Source organism: Chiloscyllium plagiosum, unplaced genomic scaffold (genome assembly GCF_037043375.1).
Source record: "Chiloscyllium plagiosum isolate Xiang-an unplaced genomic scaffold, Cpla_swu_hap1 HiC_scaffold_28, whole genome shotgun sequence".
NCBI classification, from domain to species: domain Eukaryota; kingdom Metazoa; phylum Chordata; class Chondrichthyes; order Orectolobiformes; family Hemiscylliidae; genus Chiloscyllium; species Chiloscyllium plagiosum.
In genome coordinates, this window is record NW_028270166.1 from 15852219 (window position 1) to 15870718 (window position 18500).

The 18500-nt window shown below is 42.3% G+C and overlaps 1 protein-coding gene across 2 annotated transcripts in view; it reads right to left on the reverse strand.

The window, feature by feature from the left end:
• Window positions 1-18500, reverse strand: part of LOC122565380 (transducin-like enhancer protein 1) — a 163900-nt gene that overhangs the window by 118107 nt on the left and 27293 nt on the right. The window contains exon 4 of one of the 2 annotated variants that reach the window (XM_043721295.2): window positions 10825-10869. The exons of the other annotated variant lie outside the window; for it this stretch is intronic. Within the exon in view, the coding sequence (XP_043577230.1) occupies window positions 10825-10869 (45 nt within the window). The remainder of the gene's footprint in view (window positions 1-10824; window positions 10870-18500) is intronic. 2 annotated transcript variants of the gene reach the window in all.

The window sequence follows — 18500 nt, forward strand, 5'->3', positions numbered from 1 at the left end:
TATCCCTCTAAACCCTTCCTTTTCATACATTCATCCAGTTGCCTTTTAAATGTGAATAGTTAAATGTTGGATTCACATAGCCTGGGAACCTGTTGCCAAAAGATATCCAAAAGCAGTCTTGGAAAAGGTAGACTGTACAGGAGTACATTTGTCTTTTCCTGCATGACCACTCTCCCCAAATATTATTAAGATCCCTATTAAGATCCCTCTGCCATCTTACGTGACTCTTTGGCAAAGGCAAGCATATAGGACAGGTGGGGAAAAGGTTGTGAAGAGAAAAACAAAAGAGCTGCCAAGATTGTAGGCAGAATGTTTTCTTTGTGGTTTTGTTAAAGCGCATGACAATTCAGTCAGTGCACTGTGTTGAATGAATGGAATCACTGTCTCCATCTATCATTTATGAGTCATATAGTGCGACTGTTAACCCTTGAACTGCTCTGAACAACAACCTATTCCTGGCCAATTGGAAGCCATCACATAATTTGTCCTTATGGAGTGGAGGGTGATGGCTGACAAAGAAAGGAGCGAGTGGTTCTTCGGGGATGTAGATATATCCCTTCAGATGGGCCAAGCAATATGTCACCTCGATAGACAGTTAGCAGGGATACCCTAACCCAATACAGACCAGGGAATAATCTTGAGGAAAGCCTACCCAGAGAGCTCAGTTCCAACTCATCGAATGTTAAGATGGAAAGTAGTAAGGACAACCAATAGCTTCAAATGAAAACCACAATCTGCAAATGCTTCTGTTACCTCCAAGATGGCCCTGGTTTTAAGCCTACGAGATATGAAAACAAGAGGTTACAGGGGTTTTGCGAAACTGTCCATATAATCGAAACCTTCCTTCTGTCAGACAAGGAAAGCATGGGAAAACGCAAAGGTTCAAGGCACAAATTTAATGTTATAACTTTCAGAGGCAGAGAGGACAGAATATACATCAAATATTTGCTTAGAAAAATGCTGCTTTCTGGCCAATTTAAAAAATTTGGATTTAGAGTCATTTGTACTGAACAGTAACAGAATGGTAGCTATAAGTCAGGAGTGAAAGATTTGTCAGTGATATGCAGGTGCAGAGTGGAGATTAAACTCAGATTAGCCACGATCTTACTGAACAGCAGAGCAGGCCTGAAGGACCGAATGGCCTACATTTGTTCCTCATTCATGTTGTGTAGTGCATAGTGTCCCTGCCTCAAAGCCCCAGGTTCAAAGTCCCACTCTCAGGTTGGAAGACCAAGGACATTCAGAACAAGGCAAACAGGTTCAGCATTGACTTTTAAATCCTTCTAATGTACGTCAATACAGAAATTCTTGCTTAGCCATGTGATGGCAAGAAACTGGAGGCTCTATTATCCCCATCATAGCTCCAGACCATAACACATGTAAAAATGTGTGTTTGCACAGCAACTCTGACCCCTTAGAGGCCGGATGGCTCAACCGATAGATGGTACCAATCTGATCTGTACTGACCAACAGCAGCAGGTTCGATGCCTGTTCCTTTTGGAGCAGATACAAGATTCCTCCTTGCACTATCACAGACTGGACCTTTATATCCAGAGAACTTAAGCTATTAACAGGCTAAATCAGATCTTCCAAAGTTACCTTAAATAGACATTCTCCCACAAGGAAGATCTTTCACTATTTCATTTGATCAATCGAATTGGAACACGAAAAAATAGACAGTTCATCCCAGACCATGTTAGAACTTCTCCCTCATGCCAGTGTTAATCTTGAAGTGATGGACAAGTGTGGCTCCCTCATCCCTTCCAGCACCCATGTAAATCGATTCCTAAAAAGTACTTATGATCTCAGTTTCAATTATCAACTCCAGTGGTACAGTCCCAATACCCTCCATTTAAAAATACATAATTTTCTCAAAGATTATCTCACATCTTACAGGCAAGTCCTCTCAAACGCTAACATAATATTAGCTTCAGATCAGCTGGTTCCCATACAATGTTTCCCAACAAAAGGCGAGGTTCAACACTTGCTTCATTTGGAACTCCTTCAGAGGAATAAGTGTGCATTCTCTGAGGGGCTTTTCAGCGCCCTAATTCCTGACCTCCCTGCTATGTTAAAACCATTCACCACAATATACTACTGCCTCCAAGCCTCTCCTTCCACTGGTAGCCAGCGGCCAGTGTGAATAAAACCTGATGATAAGCTTAAAATCAGACGTCAAACTTTCATTCCCAGGCCTCAAGGAATTTTTAATTTAAACAAGGCCCTATCTGGGTCTTCACCCACTTTAAAATCCACTGTTCGCACTCTCCTTTTAAAATCTCGGCCTATAATTTTAAGAAAGTGAGCAAAAAACCAGTAAAGTGGGCTAGCCCTGAAAAATGCCAAAAGCAAAGAAAAGGGCTTTGAAACACTCATCTCCTGAAATTAAATTTGATAATAATTCAGGAAACAGTAGACTATAATTTGGGACATGGCTTGCTTCGAGCATAGGATGCTTGTAAGGAAGAGATCCAAAGTAATTATACCAAATGCCAAAATGGCTGCTGGCACCCACGCAGGTTTTAGATTAGATTCCTACAGTATGGAAACCGGCCCTTCAGCCCAACAAATCCACGCGGACCCTCTAAAGAGTAACCCACCCAGACCCTATATTTACCCCTGACTAATGCCCCTTACACGATGAGCAGTTTAACATGACCAATTCACCGGTGTGGGCGGCACGGTGGCATTGTGGGTGGCACGGTGGCAAAGTGGGCAGCACAGTGGTTAGCACTGCTGCCTCACAGCGCCAGAGACCCGGGTTCAATTCCCGCCTCAGACGACTGACTGTGTGGAGTTTGCACGTTCTCCCAGTGTCTGCGTGGGTTTCCTCCGGGTGTTCCGGTTTCCTCCCACAATCCAAAGATGTGCAGGCCAGGTGAATTGGCCATGCTAAATTGTCCGCAGTGTTAGGTAAGGGGTAAATGTAGGGGAATGGGTGGGTTGCGCTTCGGCGGATCGGTGTGGACTTGTTGGGCCGAAGGGCCTGTTTCCACACTGTAATGTAATCTAATCTAAAATTCACCTGACCTGCACATCTTTGAACTGTGGGAGGAAACTAGAGAAAGCCCACACAGACACAGGGAGAAAGTGCAAATGCCACACAGACAGTTGCCTGAGGCAGGAATCGAACCAAGATCCCTGGCACTGTAAGGCACTAGTGCTAACCACTGAGCACGTCCAGGTGACAGCATCCAGTCCAAGTCACTATTCCAGAATTTGTCTGCACATGCACCGCTGGGGCACCATAATCCGCATGCAGTGCCAGTGCATTCTGCCTCACCTTTCTTTCACAGGAATTCATCTTTGAAACAAGATGACCACATTTCATTCTTCTTGCATTCAATCCTGGATCCTTATGCTGATTCGGTCCAGGGTGGAAGTTGAAGTGGGTGGATAACAGTGCTGCTCATTCCCTTTTAATGCTTGTTTGCTTCAGAACTTTTTAAAACTATTGAGGTTAGTAAACATCTACCACTTCTGGTAGATGTCAGCTTCCGGACTAGGCATTGGAGGTTCCTTGAACCAACTGAAGATGGCGCCTGAACCATTTTGCATCCATGGTTCTCAAAATCTTCCTGCATTGGGGGGAGGTGGGGCTGGGGGCTGGGTTGTTGTCGGCTAATTGATGCAGATTGATCTGCAGTGATTAATCAGCAACTTCATTGCCAATGCATCATGCTGCTACCAGCATGTGGAAGAATAACTAGATATTCTAGCGATTCTCATGTTGCTGCATAAAAAAAACAGAGGCTGGAAGCACTTAAAATGCAATGGGAAATGCATGCAAGTATCAAAAGCAGGAACCGAGTTGAATAAAGCTCCAATTATTAAGGTCATGCAGTTAAGAGCTCATGCTAGCTTCATGCTTCATTTGAGGGTCTGATAGCTCACTAAAAATGATCATTTGAGGAACTTTAAAGATAGCACACAAATCACACGGTGCAATTTCAATGATACAGTGGGGAGTATTAATATGACCCAAATTTTCATAATAATCACCATTAAAAAGTTTACAAATATTTTAATATGTATTATCAAAACACAATGAATAATTAAGTTGTCACACAAAATAGCTGGTTCACCTGCTCAAAATTTCAATAGATAGACCACTGAGCGAGAGAGCCAACTGCCAGTGTCACTAGATTTGCAAAACAGCACACAGGTACAAGCCCTCAGTCACCAAAACTGGAGTTTTCAGACTTGCTGGCCAGAGGCAACTGGAAATAAATTCTACCTTTCTTTATTGACAATGTTTCCACACAGAAACTGGGCAGAAATCAGAAAAGTTTTTTTTAAACTTGCGTTCACAACCTCAGAACATCCCAAAACACTTTGTGATCAATTAGGTACAATAGTCACTGCAAATCAAAAGTAACATCAGAACCACCAATTTAGCGCATAGCAAGCAATGTGATAGTGACCAGATAATTTTTTGTAATGTTATTTGTGAAATAAACATTAGTTGGAAGAGGGAGGAGCGTCTCCTCTCTCAATGGAATAGTGCCATGGGTTCTTGTCCATTTAAATGAAAAGGCAGAACAAGCCTCTGTTTAGCATCTCACAGAAAGACATCAGCTCCTGACAGTGCAGCACTCCAGGAACACTGCACTGAAGATTTTGTATAACCTCCTGGGTGCAGTGTGCGTCGGTGAGTGTCAGATATCAGAAGTTGTGACGGCAATTTTAGTTCGAAGCCCATGAAGCTAACAGTACTGTGTACTTACTCTCAAGCCAAGGCTCGTGCCTTAACAAAGAATATGGTTTCTTCCCACAATCCAAAGATGTGCAGGTTAGTGTGATTTGGCCATGCTAAATTACCCACAGTGTTCAGGGATGTGTGAGTTAGGTGCATTAGACGGGGTAAATGTAAAGTGAATGGTCTGGGTGGGTTACTCTTTGGAGGGTCAGTGTAGACTTGTCAGGCCTAATGGCTTGTTTCCACACTGTAGGGATTCTATTCATATTAAAAAAAAATCAAATGTTATATAACAAGCTTTTTAAATACTATTTAATAAACCTATTATGCTGATCGGGACAGGACTAATTTTCTGTGGAACAGAATCTTTCCCCCCTATTTATCTCCCATCCCCCCATCCTCCTCCATATTCCTGATGAAGGGCTTTTGTCAAAATATTGACTCTCCTGCTCCTCAGATGCTGTGTCACCTGCTGTGCTTTTCCAGCAGCTGCAGTCCTTACTTTCTCCTTGGTATTAGGAATACCAATGAGGAGGACTGTGGCAATGAGTGTACCTAAGGCATCTCAGATGGCTCTGATGAACACTACACCACAATGTACATAATACTGATCGAGGAGTAGATTGGCATACCCAATCCACTAAGCTTCATAGCCACCAACAGATCTGCATGCATAGACCTCAAAAAGGTCCTCACAACCTAAAAGAAAATTACTGGGAATGTTGCTTGGCAGAATGGTCAACCTAAATTTTATCACCAGAACTCTGGTGCAGAGACTGAACCCCCCAAAAGTTGGATTCAGGCGAGAGGGCTGCCAACTGAGCAATATTGACACATAGTAAACAAGTGTTATTCACACCCACTGCTCCCTGCTCATCAATGCATTGTAAACTTCTAAAACTTATTTGAGAATAATGTTTCCAAGAAAACAATGCCAATAATTAGCAATTGCATTCAGCCCTTGTGAAAACAAAGTACATTTTGAACTATAAAAATGGTTCCACAGACACAATAAGATTATTCTCAGGACAGAGATGATGTCAAGTAGGCCTAATTTTCCCAGCATGCAGAAACTGGAAAATATAAAATTCTTAAGAGGTCTGATAAGGTGGATAGAGAGAAAATGCTTCCCTTTGCTGGAGAATGTGGGACACACAATTGTAGAAGGAGTTGGCCATTTAGGACCATATTGGGAAAGAGCTCCTTCACTCAAAACATTTGGATAAAATTCTGTTCCCAGACAGCTATAGATACTCAGTCATCAAACATTTTCAAGACAGGGGTTGATGGATTTTTGGGATCAAAACAATTAAGGAATATGAAGGTAATACAGGAAATGGAATTAAGGTAGAGAATTGGATGGCTGAAGTAGTTGTTGCGGTCCTCCACCTCCTATTCTACTGCATGTTCTAATACAGCAGTAATTGAGCCACAGGCCTAAATATGAACTGAGCAGCCCACTTAAATCAAGGCCAAATATAATTCTGTTTCCACTGGCATTTGCACACCTGTTTACAAGTGAAGTTCACAAATAAATTGCAAGTGGAATGGATTTTCCCCTCTCAAACACATGTTTCTGCAAGGTCCATCAACATTGGCTCAGAGCAGCCAAAGTCTGCTCAGACCAGGTCAGTGATGGAAAATTAGTGATCCTCAGGTCATAATGAACCAGGCTTTCTGTGCAGCTTCATTCGCAAGTTCATGACAACAGATCATTTAAAAACCGGATGGTATGGATTTATCAACAAAATATGGAAGATAGTGGCAACTTGAAAATTTGTTTTTAATTTCAACAATATACTTAATTCATCAAAAAATCTCGAGATACATGATCATAAAAGCAGTTCAGTTCTGTACAGTTGAGTATCAAGTAAAGAAATAAAACATTGGACTTTGATTTTTGCAACGTTTGTGAAAGTTTGTAGCTCAGGTAGAGATCTAGATACCATCTATCTAGCCCTCAGAAAACGAACAGGAAATGACATCACCACAAACCCCAGGAACCCCATCCAGGACAAACATATAAATAGAAAGCAGGAGACAACAGCTTTGCTTCACTTGGAGGTCGCCACTGATGATGTTACCTAGCCAGGTAATGAAACGTCTGGATATCAAACCTACAGCTCAGCGAGCAAACCTACACCCTAAATTGGACTTTAACTCTATTCAAAAAAACCAAAGACCTCTCTTGAAAAATGTCTAAGGATGCAGTAATTTAAAGGGAACAGTTTTCTCTTTGTAATATAGACACTGCAGCTCCTGCATCCAAACAACCTGCAAGGTTATCTTCACTTGAAACCTTTCATGCCTGCATGCAATTTGATTTGAAATGCTCCAGCAAGTCTGAACCGCATATGCAAAATATTACACCAAACACCCAAGGCAATTGGCACAGTAGGGTCACTGACAACACATGTCGCATCTGTTTTATTCAGATGAAAGAAAATGTGATTAGTGGGCCCTAGGTGGGCTGGCATGAGTCATTGAAGGCATCTCAGGCATAGCGCCACCCGTCTTTAAAAAAAAACTGCATTCTTATTTGCACGTCACTAAATCACAAAATCAAAACTTGACTAAAAGACCTAATCGAAACCAGTACTCTCTCATCGTACTGCACAGCAGTGAGGTACTAATGGTGGTGTTGTGCTGTGGATGAGGCACAGGCTCCAGGTATCTATTCTCGTGAGTGTGAATAGTACCCAAACTCGGACAGGGAGATGTCCCAACATTTTGACCTTGAGTAATCAAAATAGATTATTTTAGTTGCTCAGTTTGTAGAATCCTTTCCCAATGTCAAAAATGTCATATTTAGTTCCAGAATAAGACATATACACAATCAAGGAGTGACTTTAATGCAAACACTTAAAGATATTTGAGAAACACGATGAGGGCAATAAAGAAAGGCAAGTTTATTTTTTAAGGGGGGGGGAAGAAAGAGAGAGAGAGAGAGAGAGAGAGAGAGAGAGAGAGAGAGAGAGAGAGAGAGAGAGAGACACACAAATATGGAGTCTGTCACGTGCTACTTATCAAAATGGTTCCATCTGTTTTTTCCGCATTACTTTCATGTTTAATCATCAAACATTTGCAAAGTAGCTTATTTTATATCTCTCTGTGACTTTTTTTAAACTGAGTCTTTTAAAAGAGTAGAAGCAGTGTCTCTCAATTAGCTCTTGTTTCTGCAAATTGGCTCAACATTTCCTACAAAAGTGACAGCACTTCCAAAATATAAGTACTTCGCTGGTTTGAGGATTGTCTGGAGGTTGTGAAAAGTGCTTAAGCGGAGACACAAGTGCTGTGGTTGGGTACTTCACCGGCGAACCTGTGTTACTGTAACACCGGAATTGGCAGTTGATTGCAGCACAATGGCAAGGCGAACTCCAGACGTTTCAAACGGCTATCCACTGGAGGAAATGCCACTCCCAGGGGTCCATGTCAAATACATCAGGAATGGAAACTTCTACAACTTGTTTTTAAATTCACTTGTGGGATGTGGGAGTCACTGGCTGAGCCAGCATTTATTGCCCGACCCTAGTTGCCCTTGCGAAGCTGGTGGTGAACTGCCGTCTTGAACCCAACCTGATGTGGGTTGACCCACAATGCCCTGAGGGAGGGAATTCCAGGATTTTGACCCAGCGACAGTGAAGGAACGGCAGTATATTTCCAAGTCAGATTGGTGAGTGGCTTGAAGGGGAACTTGAAGGGGGTGGTGTTTCTGCTGCCCTTGCCCCTCCAGATGGAAGTGGTCATGGGTTCGGAAGGTCCGGTCTAAGGGATCTTTGGCGAATTTCTGCACTGCATCTTGCAGGTGGTACAGGATCAGGATTTGGCACACATCACCTTCCAATTTAGAAGGAAGGAGAGAAGGAAAGGAAAGGGGAGCAAGAGGGAAAAATGGAAGGAAGGAAGGAAAGAAAGGGAAAAAAAGTGCTGACAAAGTGAGATGATCATGTGAAAGCTGACATCATGCCAACAGCTAAATGTGGCTGAGCAGCAACATGTGGAACGGAACACTTGGTCCCTCCAGTTGGAGATGTCAGTAACAACAATCAACCTGGAGTTCACACTGATAGCACAAAAGTAGAGTGAGACAGCAAGTGCAAAGAGAGAAAGAGTCTGGAGGAGCATAAGGACAGAACGAGAACAGTGAGCAAGACAGAGGGAAAGAGAGTTCACATGCAAAGATAGAGAGAGAGAGAGAGAGAGAGAGAGAGAGAGAGAGAGAGAGAGAGAGAGAGAGAGAGAGAGAGAGAGAGAGAGCACATGAAAGCAAGCAAAAGGATAAAGAAAGAGTGAAGAGGAAAAACTGCATTACAGTGAGTTATTGAACCAATCAATCAATAACTTTCTAGGAGGATTAGGAAGATGTAATGATTTCTGCATCAGTTAAGGGAAATTTGAAGAAATGATTGAAATGTGGAGTGAGACCCTGGTCTCTAAAGGGAGTGAGCTGGGCAGTAGAATGGGCTTTACATTCCTCTGGCACAGACATGGGCCAGACTACTTCAGGCCCACATACTGCTCACACCTCAAATAGGATTTAAATAGTTGGTCACTTTCTGATCAAAAGGCAACATTAATAAAGGCAGTGTGGGTCTTCCACCCCTCAGTGGGCTACTGACCCATACAATAGGCCTGCAACTCTTGGAGTCTCAGCAGCGCCACTGCAAGGGATTGGGCAATGCTGGAACTGCAATAAGGGTCAGGGCAAAAAGGACCCAGCAGATCCATGCAAGTCAGGGGTATTAATAGAGGGTTTGAACCTCTTGGGGAGGAGGTTGGATTACTCTTGATGGATAAACAATATCCCTCTATCCTTCATTTCCTTTAAAAAGATAGGGAGAAAGCAAAACAAGCTGCACACTCCCACCTCCCTCCCCGTAACGTTTTGAAGGGAGCAGTAAAGTATTGAGAGCAATTGAGCTATTAATAAGTTCTGCATAGTTCAGGAAAGGGTGGAGAATGATGGTCAGCCACACTGACCTCATCAAAACATGCCCAGCAGGTGACCATAAAATCAATCCCATGATGCACAAAGCATATCTCCTTGACAACAAAGAAACAAACTAGATTTGAAAACAGGAGGAAACAGGAAGGTTAACAAACAACAGCATCTGTATTTACAACTGCACAATTTTACAAGGTTAAAATAAAACTCTAGTTCATTTGCCAACCCAAAATGCATGCTGACTGAACCCAAAAAGGACAGACATACATGCTCAGTTGGATGTGTTACAATTACCAAAATAGATGATGTTTCATTACAGAATTGGCACAAGGTTGCAAATTAAACCAACCAAAATCTCCACCATTTGGGTCTGGACTGCGCTGAGAGAAAGGATCTTAGATAAACTAGACAGGGAAAAGCAAAGGGTTTTGGCAAGAAAAAGGGGATGATTGGATTCCATATTGCTATCACCTTCCCAAATCAATGTTAAATGAGTCGTGGAGTCTACCCCTCACCATTATCCCAGAATTCCTGCTTGAATGTAGATAACTGTCAAGTGGTGGTCACCAAGAACGGGCCTAATAAGTTGTCAACATTCATCATCTTGACTTAAGCATCAAGAATGCAGATGGCCAGTAGAGAGGAAACCACTCTCCCTTTCATCAGAGAAGAGAGAGTGCTGGAAAACACAAGCAATTTTTTCTGCATACACAAAAAAAAGACAGTACAGATATCAATTCTTCACCTGACCAAATGAAGACATGATGCAAATAAAAATTACATTCTGCACTTAAAAATACCAGCGATTAGAAAACAGATTCTTTCACCACCTTCCCCTTAGGTTAAAGGGGTCACTGGCGACAATTTGCTGACTTGATTTTCTATTCTACCGCCCCCTGCTTCCCTCTTTAACCCCACTGCCTTCCATCTGTTCCACAATTACCAGAAAAACTGTTTCCTATCATTACAAAAACACAATTCTTCCACAATGAATGTGAAACAGCCATCTGTGAACATCTAGGCCTTGCAGGCCAAGCTTTGGGGGAGGAATTGCAAAACCAAATACTGATTTATATTCATACTACCCACATACTCTTGGTTTCGTGTGTGAACTGCAGATGACAGGCAATTATTCCATTCATTAACCTCATCAAAGGCTTTCATTTCCTCTTGTACTTACTTGTTTATGCATCTCAAGATTGAGGCCATATGACATTTCATAGTACTGAAATAAAACAAAACCACATATTAGCAAAGCTACAAACATTCAAAATGAAAGCCACAGAAACTGTATCAACGCAACACCGGGGGGGGGTAATCTACAAACTCTTCAAATGGAAAGATTTTAACCACTGGTCAACCCATTTAATTTAGGAAACATGACATGAGTTCAGCAACGGTTTCTATTTACTCAAATATTTGCATAAATCAGCAGTTTGTGTGCAACCGAGAGATGAATGTAACTACCGTCATCAGATTAAGGAATCTGTTTTCAGAGCTAAGTCACACTGGGGTCCAGTTTCAGTACTCCTCCCAGCTCTTCAGAATATTGGATTTAGGGTCATTACAGTTACCAAGAGGTTTGAACACAAGAACATAAACAGGAGTAGGCCATTCGGTCCCTCAAGCCTGTTCTGTCATTCAACAAGGTCATGACTGATCTGCCCAAGGTCTCACCTCCATTTTTGTGTCAGCTCCTCCTAGCCACCAACACCCTGATGTTTCAAAAAATATATCTACTTCCTCCTTAAATATTTTCAGTGACCTAGCCTCCACAACTCTCTGGGGTACAGAATCCTGACATTCACTCCACTTCCTGAGAAGAAATTTCTTCGCATCTCAGTTTTAAAGGAATACTCCCTTATTTTGTAACTATGTCTCATGGTTTAAGATTTCCCCATTAGGAGAAACATCTTCTCAACATCTATCCTGTCAAGTCCTTTTAGAATCTTGTACAGTCATACAGCACAGATCCTTCAATGCAACAAGTCCATGCCAAATGTAATCCCAAACTAAACTAGACCCCATCTGCCTGCTCCTGGCTCATATCCCTCCAAATCTTTCCATTTTCATGTACCTATCTAAATGACTTTTAGATGCTGTAACTATGCCCACATTCACCACTTCCTCAGGGAGTTCATTCCACACACGAACCACCCTGTGCGTAATGTTTCAATAATTACTAATGCCATTTTTGCCACTGGTTTCAGATTTTCTCTTGAACTCAAGTCTCCATCCCCAAAACCCACCCTCACAGTTGTTAATAATAAACAACCAGCAGGACCCAAGACCAGTCTCCTACCACCACCAACCCTGCCCCCCCACAGCTTTCACTACCTGTATGGAGAAAGTGAGGAACTAAAAGGGATCAAACCTCAAATCTTCATGCTTCTCCTGTGCCCAGTGAATGGGAACTGACAAGCAATTTCAAAAACACAATCCATAAACATGTTTGTTCTGTAGTTGCTTGTTACAAACTTAAAAGATGGAGGCTGATGCTTTCTAACAGCATTATATAAAAGTAGTCAACGAAAGCAATAGGGGTATGTAGGTGGGCGTGTCTATAAAAATGCAATGTGGGAGCTGGATTAGGCTATTTGCTTCCTCCCTGTACCATTTAACGTCTTTTTGAAAAACAAACACAAGCAAAATCTATCTTCTTGAATATATTCAGTAGCTTGGCCTCCACAGGCATCTGTGGTAAAGGATTCCACAGGATCACTACACTAACATTGGCCTCATCTCAGCCCTAAAAGTGGTCTACGCAATGATTTAAAATGATTCACCACCTGAGGCTGAATTGACAAACTCAGTTCTGCACAAAGTCCAGGACCATATTGTGAAGTCATTTTTTTCTTAAAAAACCTAAAAGAAAAACTTTTGAAATTTCAGGTTTCTTCCTTTCAGAATACGCTTAATGAGCCCTGGTTCATCACATCCCAAGAAGGTGCTGGCACTTTCCTTGAGAACTAAATCAAATTAAAAGCCAAGTCCAGGAAACAGATTATTTAAGTGCATAGTTCCATCCAGTGCCCCCAAGAGATCCTTCTTAGCAGCAGGATTTCCTTTAAAGCTTAGCGGTTGGACAAGTATATTACACTCCAGGGGAATTATTTTCCAGAATATTTGTTATTTTCAGAAAAATCAGTGTTTGCAACACCTATGCTGAGTGATATGCATTCTGCTGCACAACGCTTCATCCCTACCTATTACAGAATTTAATCAGGTGTAAACATTTGATATATTATGAAGATGATTCAAGATATGTAATTATTTGGAAACTAGGGTTCTAAAATAGAAAAATGGTCCTCAGCTTTGGCTTAATGTCTGTTTTGTGTTTCTATACAGAGTGCATTAGAGGGGAACAACATGGTTAAGGTTTCATTGTGGAGTTCTGCAAATGGGTTTTAGGGATGTCTGAAGTTTGTATCCATATATCTAAGTGTGGTCTTCAAAAATTATGAGGTCAATAGTTCAGAGCATTGGTAAGAAGACTGCAAAACAGAAAAAGAGGGCCGTTTCTTAGCAAAAAGGTGTCCTATGATAAAGGCAAACAGAGACAGAAACAAGATAATTTAGAAAAAAAATGTCTGTGCATTTTCTTTCACAGAAAAGCAGACAATTCAGAGAGGAAAAAGTCCTTAACAGCAGCAGTGCTATTTAGCAGTCTGCAAAACAGTCACTGCAGAAGAAAAAAAATCCTGAAGTGGTTTACAGTCAGTAAGAGCAAAACTCAAGAAACAAGACCACTGTGAAAGAGGAGTTTGAGGAACCCATGTTCAGACTTAAGTGAGCTGTATTAGCAGTTTGTTTCAAGGGATTTCAAGGACAGATATTAACTATCAAAATAGCATCAAGAGAATGTAGCAATTTACCAAAATAAAATCAATTACAGCCATAAACAAAATCAGAAATTGCTGGAAAGACTTCAGAACTGAAGGAGGGTCACTGGACTGGAAACATTAACTCTGCTTTCTCTCTCCACAGATGCTGCCAGACCTGATGTTTTCCAGAAATTTGATTTGGTTTCAGATTTCTAGCACTGTAGTTCTTCACATTTCCCTCCTCCCCCGAATTACAGCCATGACAACAAATCAATAGTGAAGAGAGGGTAACCATTCCTGCATCGCATAATACTGTTATCACTTTCGCTCCACCCTGTCTAATCACCTTGTGTGCTCTTTTGTTAATTGCCATTGGCAGCTTCTTGCAACTGACCAGCACTGTAAACAAATAGCAAAAAAAACATGAACAGTTTATTGGACTAGGTCTCACTCTGGGATCTGACTTGGCCTTAGTTGGGAACATAATAACGTCACCATAACTCACACAGTGGAGGGATGGAAGTGATGTGTTAACAAACTTGAAAGCATTACTTTCTCATGAGGTTTTTCAATACCACATCAGCTAAATAGCATCTAAAGGCATCATCATGATGGCACATTTTACAAGTTAGCCATGATCTCATTGAATAGCACAATATGTAAGGGGCTAAATTGTCCAGTTCCTATGTTTCCGTAAAGTATGCATTTCTTCAAGTTGAAGTATTACATACAAAATTGGTTGAGGCAAGGCAATCAGCCTACACTAAGGACGTGGTTTTCCCACACCCTGGAAGTGGCAAGGAGAAATAATGGGGAGAGTTGGCCCTGGAGAGAGAAATTCACCTACTTCAGGCCACGCACTCACATTCTGAGGGAGATCGTGCAACTGATGACCTTCTAACCAACAATTAAGGCTCTTAAGTACCCATTAATTCATCACTTAAAAGCCTTATAGAGTCATAGAGTCATGGAGATGTACAGTATGGAAACAGACCTTTCGGTCCAACCTATCCATGCCGACCAGATATCCCAACCCAATCTAGTCCCACCTGCCAGCACCTGGCCCATATCCCTCTAAACCTTTCCTTTTCATATACCGATCCAAATGCCTCTTAAATGTTGCAATTGTGCCAGCCTCCACCACTTCCTCTGGCAGCTCATTCCATACACGTACCACCCTCTGCATGAAAAAGTTGCCCCTTAGGTCTCTTTTATATCTTTCCCCTCTCACCCTAAATCTATGCCCTCTAGTTCTGGACTCCCCGACCCCAGGGAAAAGACTTTGCCTATTTATCCTATCCATGCCCCTCATAATTTATGTAAACCTCTATAAGGTCACCCCTCAGCCTCCGACGCTCCAGGGAAAAGCCCCAGCCTGTTCAGCCACTCCCTGTAGTTCAGATCCTCCAACCCTGGCAACATCCTTGTAAATTTGATTCATCACTTCCTCAATGATATTCCTTTTCAGCAATGGGAATGCTGGTTAATTACCTGACTGGGAAATCAGGACGCCCTGCCTTCTGGATTGGATTCTCCAAATGCTCCAAAGGACAATTGGAAGTTTAAATGGCTGGACAAGCAGACGGTCTCCAAAAGCCACACTCCTGCCCTCATCTCCAACATCTTGAACACTCTCAAGAAGAAATGAGAAAGTTACTTCTCATCATTAGATCCTTGCAGGGGCTTTAGGACACAGAAGCTTCCAGCGTCCAATTGGAAGATACCTTTTAATATCCTGCGATGCCAGTGCCAAGGCCTGTGATTAGCTGAGAGGCTCTACCAATGCTCCACTGTCAGCTCATTACTGAATGATTGCCAGGTGATAATGGCACATGTTCTCATGGTAGACCTGGTGTATTTGATACCCCATACCATGCTCACCCCAACATTCTGGGGAAAGGAAACAGAAAATTTCAACAGAAGACAAGGTTCGTCATGGTAGACTGATTACTAAGGTTAGAACACATGGAAGAAAGGGAGAACCATCCATTTAGAAACAGAACTGGCTCGAAGGAAGGCAGAGGGTGGTGCTTTTCAGACTGGAGGCCTGTGACCAGTGGTGTGCCACAAGGATCGGTGCTGGGTCCACTGTCTTTCATCATTTATATAAACAATTTGGATGTGAACATAGGAGGTATGGTTAGTATGTTTGCAGATAACACCAAAGTTGGAGAGGAAGTGGACAGCAAAGAAGGTTACCTCAGAGTGAAATGGGATTTGATCAAATGGGCCAATGGGCCAAGGAGTGGCAGATGGAGTTTAATTTAGAAAAATGTGAGGTGCTGCATTTTTGAAAGGCAAACCAGGGCAGGGTCTATACACTTAATGGTAAGGTCCTAGGGAGTGTTGTTGAACAAAGAGACCTTGGAGTGCAGGTTCATAGTTCTTTGAAAATAGAGCTTTTAGGTAGGTAGGATAGTGAAGAATGCTTTAATGCTTTCCTTAATTGGTCAGAGCATTGACTATAGGAGTTGGGATGTCATGTTGTGGCTGTACAGGACACGGGTTAGACCACTATTGGCATAGTGCTTGCAATTCTAGTCTCCCTGCTATAGGAAGAATGTTATGAAACTTGAAAGGGTTCAGATAGGATTTACATGGATGTTGCCAGGTTTGGAGGGGTTAAGCTATAGTGAGAGGCTGAATAGGCTGGGGCTGTTTTCCCTGGAGCATCAGAGATTGAGGGGGCACTTTAGAGTTTTATAAAATCATAAGGGGCATTGATAGGATGAATAGCCAAGGTCTTTTCCCGGGGTGGGGGAGTCCAAACCTAGAGGGCATAGGTTTAAGGTTAAAGAGGAAAGATTTAAAAGCGACCTTAGGGGCAACTTTGTCACACAGAGGGAGATGTGTGAATGGCATGAGCTGCCAGAGGAAGTGGTGGAGGCTTGTATAATTACAATATTTAAAAGGAATCCGGATGGGTATCTGAATAGAAATGGTTGAGAGGGATACGGGCCAAATGCTGGCAAACAGAACTAGATTTATTTACGATATCTGGTCAGCATGGATCAGTTGGACCGAAGGGTCCATTTTCCTGCTGTACAGCTCTAGGAGTCTACTTAGACTTCTTCACTCAATTATTAATCTCCACCCTGAAACAGAAGCACGCAAAATGGGACTTGCACCATAAAAACAGAAAAATATCTGCTTTGGATACAAAGATCACTCATTTTCCAAAGTCAACATTCAGACTCATTTGCATAACTTAAAAAATATAATACCGCCCAAGGACTAATGTAATGGTTCATTATCTTAGAATGCAAGTATTTTCTCTGACCCCTCCAACACAATTCAAAACATTGATTGACAAACTTGATGTTGGCAACTTGGTACAGTTGCAGTGATATAGCCAAATGGGTTTGAAATAAATCCAGGTTATAGACAGGGGTCAACAGTGTGGTGCTGGTTGAGCACAACTGGTCAGGCAGTATCCGAGGAACAGGAGAATTAACGTTTTGGGCAACAAAACGTTCGACCCTTACCAAGTCACCCTTTATTTACACGGCATAGTACGTGATACTGACCCAGCTAGTTCAGAGCTGGCTCCTAGAGTGAGCAGAACAGCTGGCACCCCTGTCAATAGGAGAAAGTGAGGACTACAGATGCTGGAGATCAGATTCAAAGAGTGTGGTGCTGGAAAAGCACAGTAGGTCAGGCAGCATTCGAGGAGCAGGAGAATCAATGTTTTGGGCAAAAGCCTTCCTGATGAAGGACTTTTTGCCCAAAACGTTGATTCTCCTGTTCCTCGGATGCTGTCTGACCTGCTATGTTCAACCAGCACCACACTCCCGACCCTTGTCTACATCCTGTCAGCTAGGCCTCCCTGCTTAAAGCAGGTAACAGCCTAAATCAGGGAACTCATGTTCTATGAGGTCCACCTGGCTGACCTCGTTACAATCACTACTGGGGGTTGATACAAAAAAGTATTTCAGTGAGAGGAATGTCTGTCAACTTGTTGGTTCTGTAGCAGTGATAGGTTTTGCTTTCAAGAACCATACAATACCTGAGCTGGAGCAAAAGACTGCGATCAATCATGGCTAAGGCCAGTCTCTTGCTGTTCATTGTCCCGCATAGGACGAGAAGAGCTGAGGCTATTCCATCAACTGACATTAAAACACTGAAAATGGCCAGAACTATTTACTGGTTCCACTTGCATGCCCCAGGCAGTTTCTCAGCAAGTTAAAACTTCAAAAATCTTTAGTACACAAGGATTTGAAGAAAATGCTTAAATTAGAAATTTCCTTGAAGGGTCACAAGCCAATGCAATTAGTTTAAAGGCCTACCACGATATTGGGGCCTAGGAGTTATGGGCAGAGCCAGCTTCCAGACTGTTAAACCAGATCACGAAGCTTGAAGAAACCCTATTTACACTGGGCATTTCATATACACAAAAATTCCCCATGACACCTCCAACAACTCAACATTCTTCAGTAGCACAGGAGCGTCTGCCTGGATTATGAGAGCACGAGACTGGCCACGTGATTAGAATGTGACCAACTCAGCCAAGTCAATAAACAGAAATTAAACCAAATGAATGTGGCTGTAACTCCCAGCTTCATATCACAAAATGGGAACTCAAACAAATGGTCGTGTGCAGGCAGCTCTTTAAATCCCCAGCTCAGGAAATTCCCATGAGTGTACTTCAATCCACCTCAAAATGTTGCACCACTCCAAATGGAATGTTTTCAAACTCAACATTCAACCTATTTGCCTGGGGAGTTAGTTAGCTGGACGGGCTGCTTTGTGATCCAACAGTGAGGGGTCAATTCCTGTACCAGCTGAGGCCACCATTAAGTTTCCTCCTTCTCAACCTCACCCTCCTCCTGAGGTGTGGTGACCCTGCAATTTAACCACCACCAGTCGTCTCTCTCTATTGAGACAGCAGTTCTATGACTCTTTACTTAGTTCTTGATCCTAACTATCAAGCCAACTCTGCCACATGCATTTATGTAAATGTATCTGTAGTAATATTGTTAAATGCAGTAAAACATCCCAGCGCTTGGAGGATTATTAAAATCAGGCAAAAAAA